This window comes from Kryptolebias marmoratus, linkage group LG2 (genome assembly GCF_001649575.2).
Source record: "Kryptolebias marmoratus isolate JLee-2015 linkage group LG2, ASM164957v2, whole genome shotgun sequence".
Lineage (NCBI taxonomy): Eukaryota > Metazoa > Chordata > Actinopteri > Cyprinodontiformes > Rivulidae > Kryptolebias > Kryptolebias marmoratus.
In genome coordinates this window covers 26,333,519-26,349,050 of record NC_051431.1, presented here as the reverse complement: position 1 = coordinate 26,349,050, position 15,532 = coordinate 26,333,519, and the positions used below count along the sequence as shown (strand labels likewise).

The window sequence follows — 15,532 nt, the reverse complement described above, 5'->3', positions numbered from 1 at the left end:
TTTTATGTTTTTATTTTTATTACCATGGTCAATTTTGAACTATTTCAATGACCTTTTTGAAATTTATTTTCTGTAATAAAAAGGGTAACAAATTCTGGAACAAATTTGATTGTGTCTGTATATCCACAATAGCTTAAACTGCTGTTTTAAAAAATCACTGGCTATTATTTACATCTTTGCAAGCACCAAATTCCACTTACTTGACACAGACACTTTAAATGGTAAAAAGCCCTTTGTGAAACTAAGCTCTTGTATTTGAGTGCATTTTCATGGCAGGTTTTGCTCTGTTTACCGGATGTAGTCGTCTTTTAAAATGTATTAAATGGAAATCATCAAGCATTTGTATAAAATGAGCCACCAGATTAAGGGGATTTAGAGAAGTGATGCTTTTTGCCCACCATGAGGATATGGTGTTACCGTCACAGTATGACCACATGCATGGACAGGTTTATACTACACAGGTCTGCTATGCTAGGTAGACACTTTCATCATCACTCAGAGAAACATTTGTTTTTACTTAATTGGTTTATATTTAATTTATAATATGAATAGGATTTTTTTGTGGACAGAATGTAATACTTTCCCTTGAAAACAGTTAGAATACAATTGTTCCAGAGTCCCTTTGTTTTGGCCCAGCATGGAAATAAAAGCGGCTATAATATGGTTCTCCAATTCTCCCGATTCAATGCCCTGCACACACACATACACACTCACTCAATATATAGGCACAGTTGTGGGGCTCCAGCTTCACTTTGGAGCATTTATTTTGACTTGCATGTCTGTTTTATGTCTGTCTAAAATGTGTTCTGCCTCACCAGTTTTCCCCTTTCAAATAGGAAGTCAGATTAAACTTGGTAGTACTGGAAGTGGTGCATATAAACACACCCGACAGGCTGAATGATTAGTAATGACTTCTCAAAGCTTTACCCCAACCATATGCCAAAATCCAAGCCCCTGTGGTCAAATCAACTAATATTTTATTGTTCTACCATTTTAACCTTTTACTAGCTCTTTACATTGAATTGTATTATGGTACTATTATGGTTTTGGATGAAGGTAAGATAATGAAAACAATGCTTGGTTAAGGGACATTTCTTGTTATTATGATTCATATTTATCTTCTTCAGAACTTAGGTGGCAAAAAGTAATAAATTCCATTTTATGACAACATGTATGTACAACATCCATGCAGGTGTATATGGAGACACCCAACAATTGCAAAATATTGACACACAAAGATTTTTTTAGTCTAGAGGCAGTGTTCATAGGATAACAATTGGCATGTCAGAGATTATAAAAAAATTCTTATAGCTTTAAGACAGATTCATGATTTAAGTAACTGCAAATTTAAACTTGTTGGCTCATTCAGCTTCATGGGTGGTTTCTGTTTGCCCATTTTTAATGAGAAGTTAATTCAGGCAGTGGTTAAACAGCATATTGGATATTGGGGGTCAGGTATGAGATTCTATGGACCCTTGCAAAGGGTTTTCTTATCTATTTAAGTAAAAATGAAAATGGACTTCCCACACTTGTACACAAGCCAAGTTGGAAACCATGAACTGGCCCTGAACATGTGACTTTTTACTCATATGATATCACGAGTTATCCTAATTTAAAATAAGTTAGTACATTAATTCAGTATTTTAACTTAAGATTTGATGATATCAGCTATGCCTTCCTTAACTTCAAGTTTCGTATTTTGGTGACACTGACTTTTTAATGTCAAAATCAGGTAGAAATCATTATTTATTTATTTTACAAAATACCTGCAAAACTCTACATTCCTTCACCTATACTTTGTCTTTAATGTTGAACAGCGCAAGATAACTGGCTGAATTGATGTGACAAATGTGGGAAACATTCCTTGGCTGTAAACATTTGGATTTGTTTGGATTAACACTACAGTGACCTTGTGATAATTTCAGACATTTAGCTGTGAAATGACCATTTTTAAAAGGGGTAATAGTCTTCTGTCTCACACAATCTAGGATAAGATTCTGTGAATCCTGCCATTAAATAACTTATTTTACAAAATCCTAAGAGAATCTACAATTTCTAGTTTTGATTTGTCTCCTTTGTGTTTATTTAAAAAAAATGTATAACTTATTGTTGTGATAGGAATAAATTGTGGTTTTGCAGCTTGTGAATTGAGATTTGCCCTTTTAGTAATTAAAGCTCATTAACAAAATGTTAAAGATTAAAAACCAGAAAGACTTTTTTTGTGTGTTAGTTGGTGGCTTCTTAGTCAGAGAATAAACATTGTAATATATTTAAGTAACAAAACTGGGCAGCTCTTAAGGTGAGTTTTTTTTTTTTTTGATTAGTGATTTTACCTATAGTGGTTTTTCAGTAGAAGATGTCAGAAGTTTGGAGAAACTCAAAGCAATCTTCACTTTGTACAGGATGAAACTATTATACATTATACACTATCAAATTTTGAACAACGGGTCCATGTTGTCCATGCTTACATGCCTAAAGTTAACTTTGCATTTCTAAACACAGCTTTTGGATGTCATAGGAAAGAAAAATAACTGCTTTATGGCCAGATCTTTCCTTTGTCGAGTGCTTCCACTTCAGTTTGAAAGAAAATTGGCACACATGGCTAAAACTAGATCTAATGCACACTATGGCTTTATGTAATGAATATTTATATCCACTGGTCTGCTGTCAACCGAGGAAAAAACTGCTGAATATATGAGTTGTATAAGTATACATTTTAATATTTTTTTCAGTGTTATACTGTTTTATTTATTCTCTAACTTGCCTTATATTTCTCTTTTTGCTTACCTTTTTATGTGTCTAGTCTGGTCTACTTTACCAATCTCTTCTGTTTTCTTGCATGCATAGTGGTCACTGCAGTGGACAGCTATTTAAAAAAAAAAATTTTTGTTGTGTATGTATGGGCTTTTATGTTAGAAAATGTATGTTGTCCACCTGAGTGGACATGTGGAAAAGTTTGTAAGTAAAACTTTTACCATTTTTTTATGCCCTAAGTAAAATAAAAGCACTTTGGGAAAAATAAAATCCTGGCTGAAGTTATCATAATTCATGCATGTAAGGGTTAAAACCCTGCTTTAAGTGCAGAGTTAAATAGCAAAGGAAATGAAGATTTGGCAACTCCAGAACTACAGTTGATTTTTTTCACCTTAATTACTTTCCTACTAATGCCTGCAGCATGCCAGAATTACTGTGGCCCCTGAGCCCTTAGCAGTCTTTGATGTGGCAAGAAATTTCTGTCTGTGTGGATGCAGCTGGGTTGAGCTCTGAATGGGAGTGGAAGTTCAGAAAAAGAACAGAAGAAATGAGAAGGGTCGTAGAGGAAGAGAGTTGCTGTTTGCTTGTCTGTTTTATTTGTTTGGGGATTTATTACTCATTTTGCTTATAGAAGTGGGGATTTGGGGGTACTAACACTTAGAGTCATTATAAGTAAGCAAACTTTGACCTTCTCCAAAGATCATATAATATTATTGAAAACTAAGTAAATATGTGCTCTGGTGGGACTGTTGTCTTTTAAAGTAACATTGAAATTCTGTGGTTAGCTTTTGTTTTGATCAGTTACAACTTTCAGTGTCACCTTAACATCAAGCAGTGTTATACTTTATGCTTTAGGATATTTAATGAATTAGTCGAATGTATTAATTGTTAAATTTTCCCTCAGTATTTTTGTAAGTTGTATAGTAATTTTTTTTTTGTTGTTGTTGTTATTGTTTTTAATATGTGAAATTTGATAGTTTATCCTTCTCCTGATACACTTCAATTTCTCCTCTGAAGGACCAAAAAAAAAAGATTATTCTACTCTGTTCTCTATCTAAAAATCTTGTGAACCGCTTGATGCATTTTAATAAAACTTTCAGTAAATAATCAATCAAAATGTCTCTTATGTTTTGTTTTTTTAGAGTTATTTACAAAACTTTTGACAAGACAGTTATGTATCCTAACAGACATGCAAGCTCTTCTTTATTTCCAATCAGAAAATTGTATTAATTCATTGTGATATTTAAACTGTAAAAGTCCCACTTGAATCAAAACTCAAGCAAGTTATTGATTTGGAAAGTCATTTGTGATACCCATATCAGATAATTACATTAAGATCTGCCACCAGGGTCAGGTTTTTCTAGAACTGCTATTTTTCTCTTTTTTTTTTTACATTCATTACATTATGAGATCCAAATTAAAGTTTTTTTTTTTCTTTTTCTTTCTTCTTGTCCTAAAGTACTTTTTTAAAAATGTTGTATTTTCTGTACCTAACAGGTCACTCTATTTTTTCTTTAATTCCTGAAGTGGCTTTACATCCTATCAAAGGAAGTAAATGTGCTACGACTCCTCTCTTCTATCTCCTTACTCTTGTATCCTTTCAAACCCAAGGGCCAGTTTGAGTAATCGTAATTGACACATTGATCTAATAGGGCCATCATAATAGGCCTGTTACTGAGCTGGGCAATGGTGCTTGGCATCACCTTAACATGTGCAAGGCCTGACATCCCGCCATGATCCATAATGATAATTGTGATTTAGCCTTGCTTTCAACCTACGCCCCAACATCCCCAGCATCAGGAAATCTTATTACATCTGACCCTGCATTGCCTCCATTAGAACTGGGTCATTTGTTAAAATACTGCTAAAGCAAAACAATTGAACCCTGTTCCATTTTGATTGTATAACAGCGAGTTATCATTCTCCCTTTGAATCAATCCAAAAGACCCATTTTGTGACATATAGCTTTGAATTGAATTGATCAGACTCTGATAACGCTGAAATCTATGATTCAGCCGCCTGAAAGTAAATTATTGTTGTGTGAAATTTTTGTATTAATCTTAATGCCTGTATTTTTATTTGTAATGGCAGCTGTAAGCGAGGACCTTTAAAATGTTGACCTTATTACGTTATTATATAAAACATTTTAATGGCACCTCTTTTATCTTAATGGTAAAATGTTTGCAGGGAATTGAGGAAGTAATACATTTGCGTGCACATCCAAGTAGTATCAAAGCCACACAAAAAGTACAAGTACAGCTGGGTAAATGGTTAGATTATTTCAACTAAGGCTAATAGTTAAAAATGTCTCATTGTTGTCACCGCACTGAACTTGGGAACCTAGAGAAGCACAATGGTCTTTGTCAGTCAGGTTTTTATAGATCAGTTGACAGATCAGCCATGGAAACTTTGAGATTCAGCTTTGTCATGAGACATTTCTGATTACACACACACACAGCACTGTAATTTACCGCTGTCCTCCTCCTGGAGTGCAGATGGCAGTGTTAAAGAAGTTTTAGAAGTAAACTTGGTGCATTTTGTTGCCTCCTTTTTAAATGATGCAACATTTATATCAGTAACATTTATATCAGTTTAAACATCAGTTTAAGCAAACATCATCCACCTATGTTTGAAACATGACCTATAAGGAGCAGTAAATGAGTGAGGGGGAGTTTCTGCTCACAGACACACACACAGTGCACATACGTAATATTAGTGTTAACCTTTTCCACCTGATGCAAAAGGAAAATGGATGGATACTACAGTGCTGCACTGCGATAGTAAATTTATGATAAATATGAAACTCAAGCTAAGAAAGTAGGAGCTTTCACCAGACACATCAACTCTGTTCACCATAAGTTTATGGATGTCAAAATTAAGTTCAGGATGCAAATGGCACCAAGCTGCCTTTTGTTGACATTTTGGTGCCGTAACTTTTACAAGAAACCAACCCACATGGATCAGTACCTTCTGTTTGACTCTCACCACCCATTGGAACACAAACTTTCTGTCATTATAACTCTACATCATCGGGCTGAACATGTCCCCACAAAGACAGAAGGGAAAGAAATGGATCAGAAACTCATCAAAAAAGCTCTTCAAACATGTGGATATCCAGACTGGGCTTTTATAAAGTCAGCAAAGAAATCTTAAAACATGTCACAGAACAGAAAAAAACAACACAGAAAAGAAACACCCCCCACCCCAAAAAAACAAAAAAAACAAAACAAAAAAAACCCCAGAAACATTGTCATCCCATATGTTGCTGGAGTATCTAGAAGATGTTTTTTACCCATCCATTAAAATTGATGCTGTTTGCAGCTACAGTTGGGCTTTGTGGTCTGTACTAATTGGCAAGTCTTTCTTCTACAAAACAGTGAAATGTATCTGAAAATTCATTGAAAATATGTACAAATAAAACAAAATGTTTACATACACAGTATAATAAAACAACCATTTTTTTCTTTCTCATTGTCTAACATTAAATCAGAATAAACTTTTCCTGTTTTAGGTCAGTTAGGTTTAACCAAATTATTTATTTTTATTTAATGCTCAATTATTAGAAGAGAGAATTTTTTAAGGCATTGTTTGAATTACTTTCTTCAACGTCACAAGTTTATATACACAAAGATTTATATGCCTTTAAATAGTTTGGGAAAGCCCAGACAATGTTGTCATGGCTTTGGAAGCTGGTGATAGATTAGTGGACAACATTTGCGTTAACTGGAGGCATACCTGTGAATGCAGTTTAAAACACACCTGAAACACACCTTTTTTGTATGACATCATTGGAAAATCAAAAGAAATCAGCCAAGATATCAGGAAGAGAAGTGTCGACACATGATATCCTCGTTTTTTACTTTCACTGTAATTTGAAGATCTGACCGTTGCCTTTTATATTTCCATAAATGTTCATGCTGAGAAGGATGAAGTTCACTTTCCACTTCATATTCACAAGTATACCAACGGGGTTGGTGAAAGTACTCAGTTTGAGGGGCTTAAAAACCCAAACATCTCTGCATTTCAGCCCTTTGTTTTCAGCCAACATACCATCAAAGGCCTCGCCAGGTGTAAGAGTGAATAGAGGATTTACAGACGCTTTCCTCTTGGAGTAAGAGAAAAGGCACAAGGGACAGGAGGGTAATGATGGTGGTGGTGGTAGGTTTTGTCTTGATTAAGATTTATGTCATACATTTTTCCTTCTCAGCAGCCATTGCCTGCTGTTGGAGAGGCTTGCTCATGCAACCCATTTCTTTGTTGTGATGATTGAAGGACTTTTCCTAAATGTGTTTCATGACAAAGCATTTCCTTTCCTTATGCCTCACACTTACTTTGTAGGATTAGGATGTTGGGACATGATGGAAACAAATAGCATATTAAGCATATTTTATGCTTCAAGTGATTTTTTTTCTTGTGTTTGAGTGAATAACCAGTCAATGTGCACTCTGTGTTTTTTTTAACACTATTGACTTCAAGAGTCATACTAGACTATACTTTTGTTTTCTATATAAATGAAGGCCTGCTAACCACTTGATCATGGTATGCTGCATATGCAGGAACCATGAGGTAATATGTATACTGTAAACTGATCAGCCAAAACAATATGATGTCTGACAGGGAAATTTGAAAACAATCATTGCTTTACAATAGCACTTGACAGTAAGCAGGGTGTATAAAACAACATGGAAACATTCTGTAATTTTGTTTGAGCTATTTGGATAACAAATAACCAACCACACAAAAAACAACTGTCACTTGTTAAGAATTGAGCAACCATTATTACAAGCAAATTGTAAAGATTAGAAAGCCGGGCCATAGAATCTTCACAACTGCAGCTTTTGTATGATGTTCTTGTCTGCAGTGATCAAAACACACTAAAAGTGGTTCATTCATTTTTCCAGGTTTATTCATAAAGCAATACAGGAAACAATGTTAAATACAGCTGCTGCTAGGCAAAAACTTTCCATTTCCAAAACCACAACTTTTCAGGAAATAAAAAGTATTCATTGTAAGATAAATAAACCCTGTTTTGGTGACAATATATTCAACAACAACAACCAAAAAAATATTAAATCATACAAACAAAAAAAACAATGGACTTCTGTATTTAAAGGTATTTTTTTCCCATTTGGGAAGCCTTATTAATTCAAAACTGGAGAGTGAGGAGTTCCAAGCTTTAAACTCCATGAGGTGCTTTGTTATGCAGCTAAATTCACATGCAGATTAATCCCACTCTCCTCCACTGGAGAGTCATTAAGTTTTTTGTTTGCCTGGCTCACAAGACATATGCTTTGGTCATATGAGGCACACAGCACCGTTGCTTGAGTTTTCATCCATCCATCCATCCATCCATCCATCCATCCATCCATCCATCCATCCATCCATCCATCCATCCATCCATCCATCCATCCATCCATCCATGAAATTGCTGTCTATATATTAATCAATATTTCTTAGTAATGTCCATTCAAATAAACTAAATACAATGTTTAAATAGTTATTATAAAACAAAAAGGTAGGCCAAAGTTGAGATATATGGATGCAGTTAGAGAGGACATGGAGGTAGTTAAAGTGAGGACAGAGGACGCATGGAGGAGGATAATTCGCTGTGGTTACTCCTGAAAAGGGAACAGTTGAAAGAAGAAGAAGAATTTAAATGCACAAAAATAGATAAGGAGACTGAGTGAACACAAGTTGACATGTTAAAAATAGGTGTCAGTTTTACTTTAAACTCAAGATAGATTTTAAACCAATTTGTGATCAGCAGTTTTATTATAACATTTTTATTTATGATTGTATTTAAGATAAAAGCTGAAATGTTATTTTAATCGAAGGTATTGAGAATAAATTTACATTTATTTTAATGTATTGTCAGCTTCAACACCAGAGTCAGTAGGCTCTTTCATTTATATTTATTTATGGTATATAATTCCAAAGTAATTGCACCTATTATTACTTCTTTGCTGTTCTGCTCTTTATAAAATAACACTGAGAGCTGATGTTAGTGAGTTAATTATCTGGGTTGTTAGCCTCAATAGAAATATTAGGATCTGTTTAAATGGCATATAAATTTTAAGAATGATATGACAGAGAAATTTAGTGATTTTGACAGCATAACTTTTTTAAACTCTGGTATACCATGAAACTGGTAATCGGTCCATGCCTACTGTTGAGTCATTTGTGTTAAATGAATAAACTCTTTAGAAGTGTCTCCATCTGCTTGACTAATGTTTGTATTAACCTTCCTTAAACGTTTATGTGTTTTAGGACAAGTCCTCCTTATTGTTGCGCAGACTTGTATTCCTTACGGACTGGAGAAATGGTTAAATCAATTCAGTTCAAGACACCAGTCTATGATCTCCACTGCAACAAACAGTAGGTCACAGTATTTTGTTTTTCTCTTTTATTGCACTTTTCACTGTATCATAATATAATAGTGTTTTCTTTTTTCACCAGTATTCTTGTGGTGAGCCTGCAAGAGAAAATTGCTGCGTTTGACAGCTGTACGTTCACCAAGAAGTTCTTTGTTACAAGTAAGGCTTTTTCTTTATCATTTAAGTTTCTAACTGAACTACATGCATAGGTATCAAGCACACTTTGTATTCAGGAGGATTAATTTTATTTTTGAGATAATATAGTCCCTTTCCATTTTAATTTTTTATAAACAACAAACTGGAATGTTGATCAAAAGAAACTGATGAACCTACAGAATGCATAGTGCTAATGTTTTCAGATCACTCTCAGACAACTAATATGTACTGATGGAAAATGACTACTTTGAGTAAGCATATATATATATATATATATATATATATAGATTAGCACATGTCAAATTCATCTCTATGTAGGTCCTGTTTCTTTTGCCTTTCACCAGGTGACCACTGTTACACACAGCAAATGTGATAAGCTGCCCAATGTAATTACCATAGTGTAAAGAGTTGTTAAAAAAAAATAATTAAAATTGTTAGAAATTTGAAAAAAATAGATCCAGGCATCATGACTTTACTCAACTATTGCCATAATTACTTCCGCCAAGAAAGTTGTTTTCAGTTTTATCTGTTGGTTTGTTTGTCTGAATGTTAGCAAAGATCATGTAAAAACAAATGAACAGATTTGGATTGCATTTTTAGGAAATGTTGGGGTTGTCACAAAAAACAATGAATTACATTTTCGTGGTGATCATCCAAATTGCACTATTTTTTAATCACACTGCAGCCTTGGCAGAGGCCTAGGCTCTCTGAGTGCTTCCAGTTTTGAATTGAGTTTTTGAGGTTGATTCTTTTGTAAGTATTAGAAAAGATGAGATGATCAAACTTATAAAGCTTTATAATCCTCCTTAAATGAATCTTCAAACCATGTCACCATGTCTAAGAAGCTGCCTATGATTCAACATTTAAACATTTCTTTCATGCAAAAGTAAAAAGAAAACATCACAAGACTTACAAGTTATGGTTTCGAGCTTGGCCTTCCAATTCCCTGACCAAAGTCTCGTTTAAAATTTGGACTTCAAATTGACACTGAATACAACATGTTTTATGGATGTCACAAAGTTACCAGACTTTAGCAGAAGCTGTGCAACAAAATTAACTGAACTAAACACTGCAGCTATTTGTTTAAGGCCCATCTTAGTTCTGATCCAACTGGGTTTTTTCTTTGACTTTTTAATCTGTGACATTTTTACAGAAACGTGTAATTTGTCTTTTGAGAGACTGGATCACCTTTATTCACTTTTTGGGTTTTCACTTTAAGAGTTTGGTCTGGCTTCTACATGTCTTTAAAAGATGACTGGCCACCAGCATCCACTGTAGTGGTGTCTTCGAGCTGCTTCTATCAAAACATAATTCGAGACCTCACAGTGAAAATGTTTACAGCACAACTCCTGCTCCCCACTCCCCCCCTCCCGTACCTTCAATGTCTCCTCAAGGAGGCTGCGAAAGAAGGACCAGACTATATTACAAAGCCATTGCTGTCCACTTAAGTCATTGACTGGAGTAAACTGACCTTACTGGCTTGCTTTAATGTGTCTCCTCGTTGTCTGCCTGCCTTCCCTATCAGCGTCTGGGCAACAGGAAACCAAACATGCTCAATAGTTATTAATCGTTCCTGAATGCAGGGGCCTCCTTTTCATAACGTTATTTGGTCTGTTTGGTCCATAAAAGCAGTAAACAAAGAGTCCTGTGATGTTCTGGGATCTGCTTTGGATAAGCCATTGTGCCACTGCTTGGCTGCTTTTTCCTGAAGATATGATGGCTCAAATGTTGTGTTTTTACAAACACTTAGCAACACAGTTTTTTTTTTCTTCTGTTCCACAGCGTCATCCAGTTTTTAACTACTACATAGTGGACTTTCCTGAGTCTTTTCTGTTTACTTTCAGAGTTTCTTTGTCAGCTATGTGTGTTTTAGCTATATGTAACAAACTAATTTTCAGCCTTCTAGATCTATCTACTGTTTTAACAGATTGAAGGTGGTCACTTTTTCCTGCTATAATAAGGATTCATATTAATGCTGTTGTAAGGGCATTCTCTTTGGTCTGAATTTGACAGAAAACATTAAAGACTTACCAGCCTTTCAAGGAATGCATATCGCCCACTGCCTTTTCTTCCAGAGTTTTAGACTAAAATCATCTTATGTTGAGAAGGGATGTAGGATTAGCTGTTTTGGTCAAGCCTTGCAAGTAACACTATGTCACGCAATATTGCAAGATCTCACACCATCAGTTATCGCTCAGAGTATGTGTTGGGAATGACTCTCTGCTACTACCACATAAAAAAATCTAGCTCAGAATCTGTATAGTTGACAGGGTTATAGACATTTTTGTATTGACTATTATCAATGAGCTGTGATGGCTATTTTAAATTGTGTTGTCTCCTAAACTTAATCAGTTGTAGATGTATATCCAAAATTTGTTTTCTGAAAGTTTTATTAAAATCTGTCCAGAGGTTATAAGATATTTTTCTAAAAAACAACATTGACTCAAGTAAGACAGTGTGTCAGTCAACTTTAAAATGTGTGGCAGCAGTTTAAACAAACATGTCAGACCCTATGACCACACGGCAAATCCCTCAAGCCATTCTGTGAGACCAAGTTTCGCTGTTCTCCTGTTGATTCTGGAGTTATGTTGCTTCTGGCGTTATGTGGAGTTCTGAGTTAGGACGGGTCTCTGTGGTGCATTTAAGAGAGAAAAAAGTTGTGCCCCGTTCAGTGATTTGTTGACTTTAAAGCTGAGAAAATTAACTTTGAACCTCTTGTTGAAGCCAAATAAAAATTTAGAAAAATAAAACAACTGGGCTTCTATTCTGTATTTGAAGAATGCACTTCCCATCCAGAGAGTTTTTTCAATTCGAAGCTTTGCGGGGATGTGTGAAGTCTGAAGCTTGGAAGTGCATGAGATGCTCTGTTGTGCAGCTAAATTGACATGCAGACGCTAAACATCTTGCCAGTATTTTAGCTTATTTTGTTTTGAAAGTGTGAATTGGAGTGAACATGGCTGGGTATCTGGCTTAATGCTCCATTGCAGGTTTTAGAAAGCTGAAATCTGAGACCTTGTTTGATGTAACTGTCTTCTTTTACCCCCTGTCAAATCATCTGTCCTCTGTCCCAAAATATGAACATTTTGGTCCTTAAAAGAGTGTCTTATACTTGAGGTGTAGATTCACAGCTGAGTCTTGTCCTGAAGAACTGGCTCTTCTGTATTGAGCCATGCATCTATGGAGAGGCTGTTTGGTTTCTCCAATATAGAAGTCTAAACATTCCTCATTGCACTGAACATCATACACCACCATCCTATGGTTGCAGTCAGTGAGTAGTATTCTGCACATATGTGAGTAGATGAACAACAGTAACAATGGCAGAAGGCAGAGTGCTTTTTGTGGTGCTCACTCTTTTTAATTTTTCAGAGATTTGTCTGAGCATTTGTGTATTTGCCATTTTGGATGTAACTGTTTTCATGTTCGAGACTGAAGTGTCTGCACACATGCACATGGTGAAATACAAAAATCACAGAACCATCTAGTGAAATCTTGTCTCGTCTCGTTCTTGTTGACCCAGAATTATTGCAAAGCAGTGAACATACACACTGGTAAGTATTTCTGGTGCACTTTAATCCTGGACAGTGAGACTCTTTTTCTCTGTCTACATACATTCATTGGCTGTTTTTCATGTTGACTCGAGTGAAAACAAAGAAACAATTTTGGAGCTCCACAATTGACCTTCTTTTTAGGCTTTCTTTGTATCCTCTGATTTTTTACATAAAAATTTTCAACATTAGTTAGACTAAAATGGTAGCAGAACTAAATATCTAAAACTTTTTAGGGCCTTGTTTTGATTGATTCACTTTAATATTTTTTGTTCTGACTTGGGTAACTATTTGTGAAGCTGGAGAATTTAACTAAGGAGTATTATTTTAAAGAAATAAAGGAATCAGTGTTTGCCATAGCCTGAGGTTTTATCAGGGTTTGACCATCAAAAACTTGAGTTGTGTTTTCTTTTGATCCCACCCATTATGTGTGTCTCCTCTGTGCATTCAACCCTCCGGTCTCCACTCAGGATCTCAAACACATGTTATCTCACTGCCTGGGCTCAACCTCAGCCTTGGAAAGACACAAAAGGCTTCCTTGGCGTTACCAGCAGCACTTGTGGCTTACCTCAACAGGCCCTTCCCTCCCCATCAGCCCCTTCCTCAGCACAGCACACCAGATTACTGTCTGCCTCGACCTCATCTGCTCCCTGAGCACTAAATTATTGTCAGGGAGCCATTTCCCCTTCACCTCTGTGCACTTACATTAGCTAAGTGTGTTTGTGTGTGTATGTTGACGCCGTGCGCTTTAACCCAGCGTGTATGATCATTACTGGATCCACATTATGTTTTCTTATAGGCCTACTGAAAAAAAAATAATAAAATAAAAACTTTTAAGAATACTTTTTTTACTGGTCTTTTTCCTTTTGCCTGTTCAGGTTTACGTTAAAATGTGTAGCCATGATAAAAAGTAAAACTGTTTGGAATGTTTCACACTGTTTATGAGGATATAATAAAAAGAAAAACATCTGGTTTTAGCAGGTCTTGAATTTAAGTAAATAAAACAACAATACACTGAAATTCAGAAACAGAAACTAACAAGTTCATCCAATCCCCCCCAACCACCACAAAAACAAACAAACAAATAAAAAACAACAACAACAACAATAGAACTTCTATTCTGTACCTGCTGTAATGCTTTTCTCTTCATATCAGAGGTGATTTCTTGATTCAGAACTGCAGAGTGTGACATTCCACTCTTTAAACTGCACAAGGTGCTCTGTTATGCAGCTAAATTTACATGCAGATTATTTTCACTCTTCTCCCACCAGAAAGTCATTAGGGTCTTTGTTTGCCTGGCTCACAATATAATTTTTTTTTGTCACATGCATGAAGGTGTGAATTGGAACAAAGATGACTGGGTATTAAGCCTAATTCTCAATTTTAGAAAGGAATTTGAAATCTGAGACCTACTTCTCTGTTTGAAGTAGTTTTTTTTCTCTCTTTTGACAGAAATGGCTTCATTCATCCCCTCTCAAACCATTTGTCTTTTCTGTCCAAAATATGAACATGCTGGTCCTCAAAAGAGTGTTCCTTATCCTTGAGGTGTTGGTGCACAGCTGAGTCTTGTCCCGAAGAGCTAGCCCTCCTGTGTTGAGCCATGCGTCTGTTTATAAGTTGTTTGGTTTCACCTTTATAAAGGTCTGAATACTCTTCACTGCATGGCTACAGGAACAAAGCCTATTTGCCTTGTATTTGAGACGCTACACATGCAAGATCAACCTATGATTCAACAGCTTGCAGAACCCCATAAAACAGTAACTCTCAGTAATCATCTTCTGTAGAAGAATTTTGGCCCACATTTGATTTTCCTTTCTATAATGTTGGCTTTAGTTGAAAGAGGACGGGGTCTCTCCTTAGGATTTACCACAATATTTCAGTAACTTTGAGGTCTGGACTTTGATGGGGCCATTGCAACATCGGCATTTTAATTTTCAGCCATTCTGTTGTAGATTAGCTGCTGTGTTTAAGGTCATTGTCCTGTTGCATCATGACCCAGTCCAAGTTTCAGCTCTTAGACAGATGGTCTCACATTTCACTGTAGAATCCTTTGGTCTACACAGGAGTTTATGGTCAACTCTGTGATTTCAAGGAGGTCCTGTGACTGCAAAACAAGGCCAAACCATCAAACATGATGGACTCAAAATTGTTTGGAAATAACCTTTAATCTTTCACAGATTGATGGGCACCAATAGTTACTTCTCGAAACTCTTCTTCATTTATCTATTTTGTCTTTCCTCCTTTGCATTGTGTTTACACACCTAAATTCTCCAGATGAGCAAATTGCCAAAGCTCCTGCTTTCACAGAGGTGTTCACTTTCACTCATAATCTGTTAATGTAAATCAGCAGCATTTAGCTGCCCTATTTTCTCTCCATCATCCACTACCACAGGCAAAGTCAAAGCAATAACAGTTTTGCCTGTGTGTGAGAGGGGTGGGGGGTATATGTGCCAACCATTACTTTCAGAAAGTAATCATTGGCTGTACAGCTACAACTTTGTACTTAACTCATTTCAAGGTGGCTCCCTCAGTAACAAATCCTAATGAGCACAAAAAAGTCACTTTCACAATTATCGAGCTAAAATTTTGTGTGGTAGTCGCTGAGACTGATCCTCAACTTATTTTCCAAGCTCTAATCAATTATGCAAGATCTGTTTAAAACTTTTCCATTCACTTTTGGAACCAAATTTGTTTGTTAGCAAA

The 15,532-nt window shown here is 35.7% G+C and overlaps 1 protein-coding gene across 3 annotated transcripts in view; it reads left to right on the top strand.

Annotated features, from left to right (window-relative positions):
- Positions 1 to 15,532, top strand: part of bcas3 (BCAS3 microtubule associated cell migration factor) — a 383,299-nt gene that overhangs the window by 39,204 nt on the left and 328,563 nt on the right. For all 3 annotated transcript variants that reach the window (XM_017422045.3, XM_017422044.3, XM_037973032.1), the window contains exons 8-9: positions 9,022 to 9,129; positions 9,211 to 9,287. In XM_017422045.3, coding sequence (XP_017277534.1) covers positions 9,022 to 9,129; positions 9,211 to 9,287 — 185 coding nt within the window. The remainder of the gene's footprint in view (positions 1 to 9,021; positions 9,130 to 9,210; positions 9,288 to 15,532) is intronic.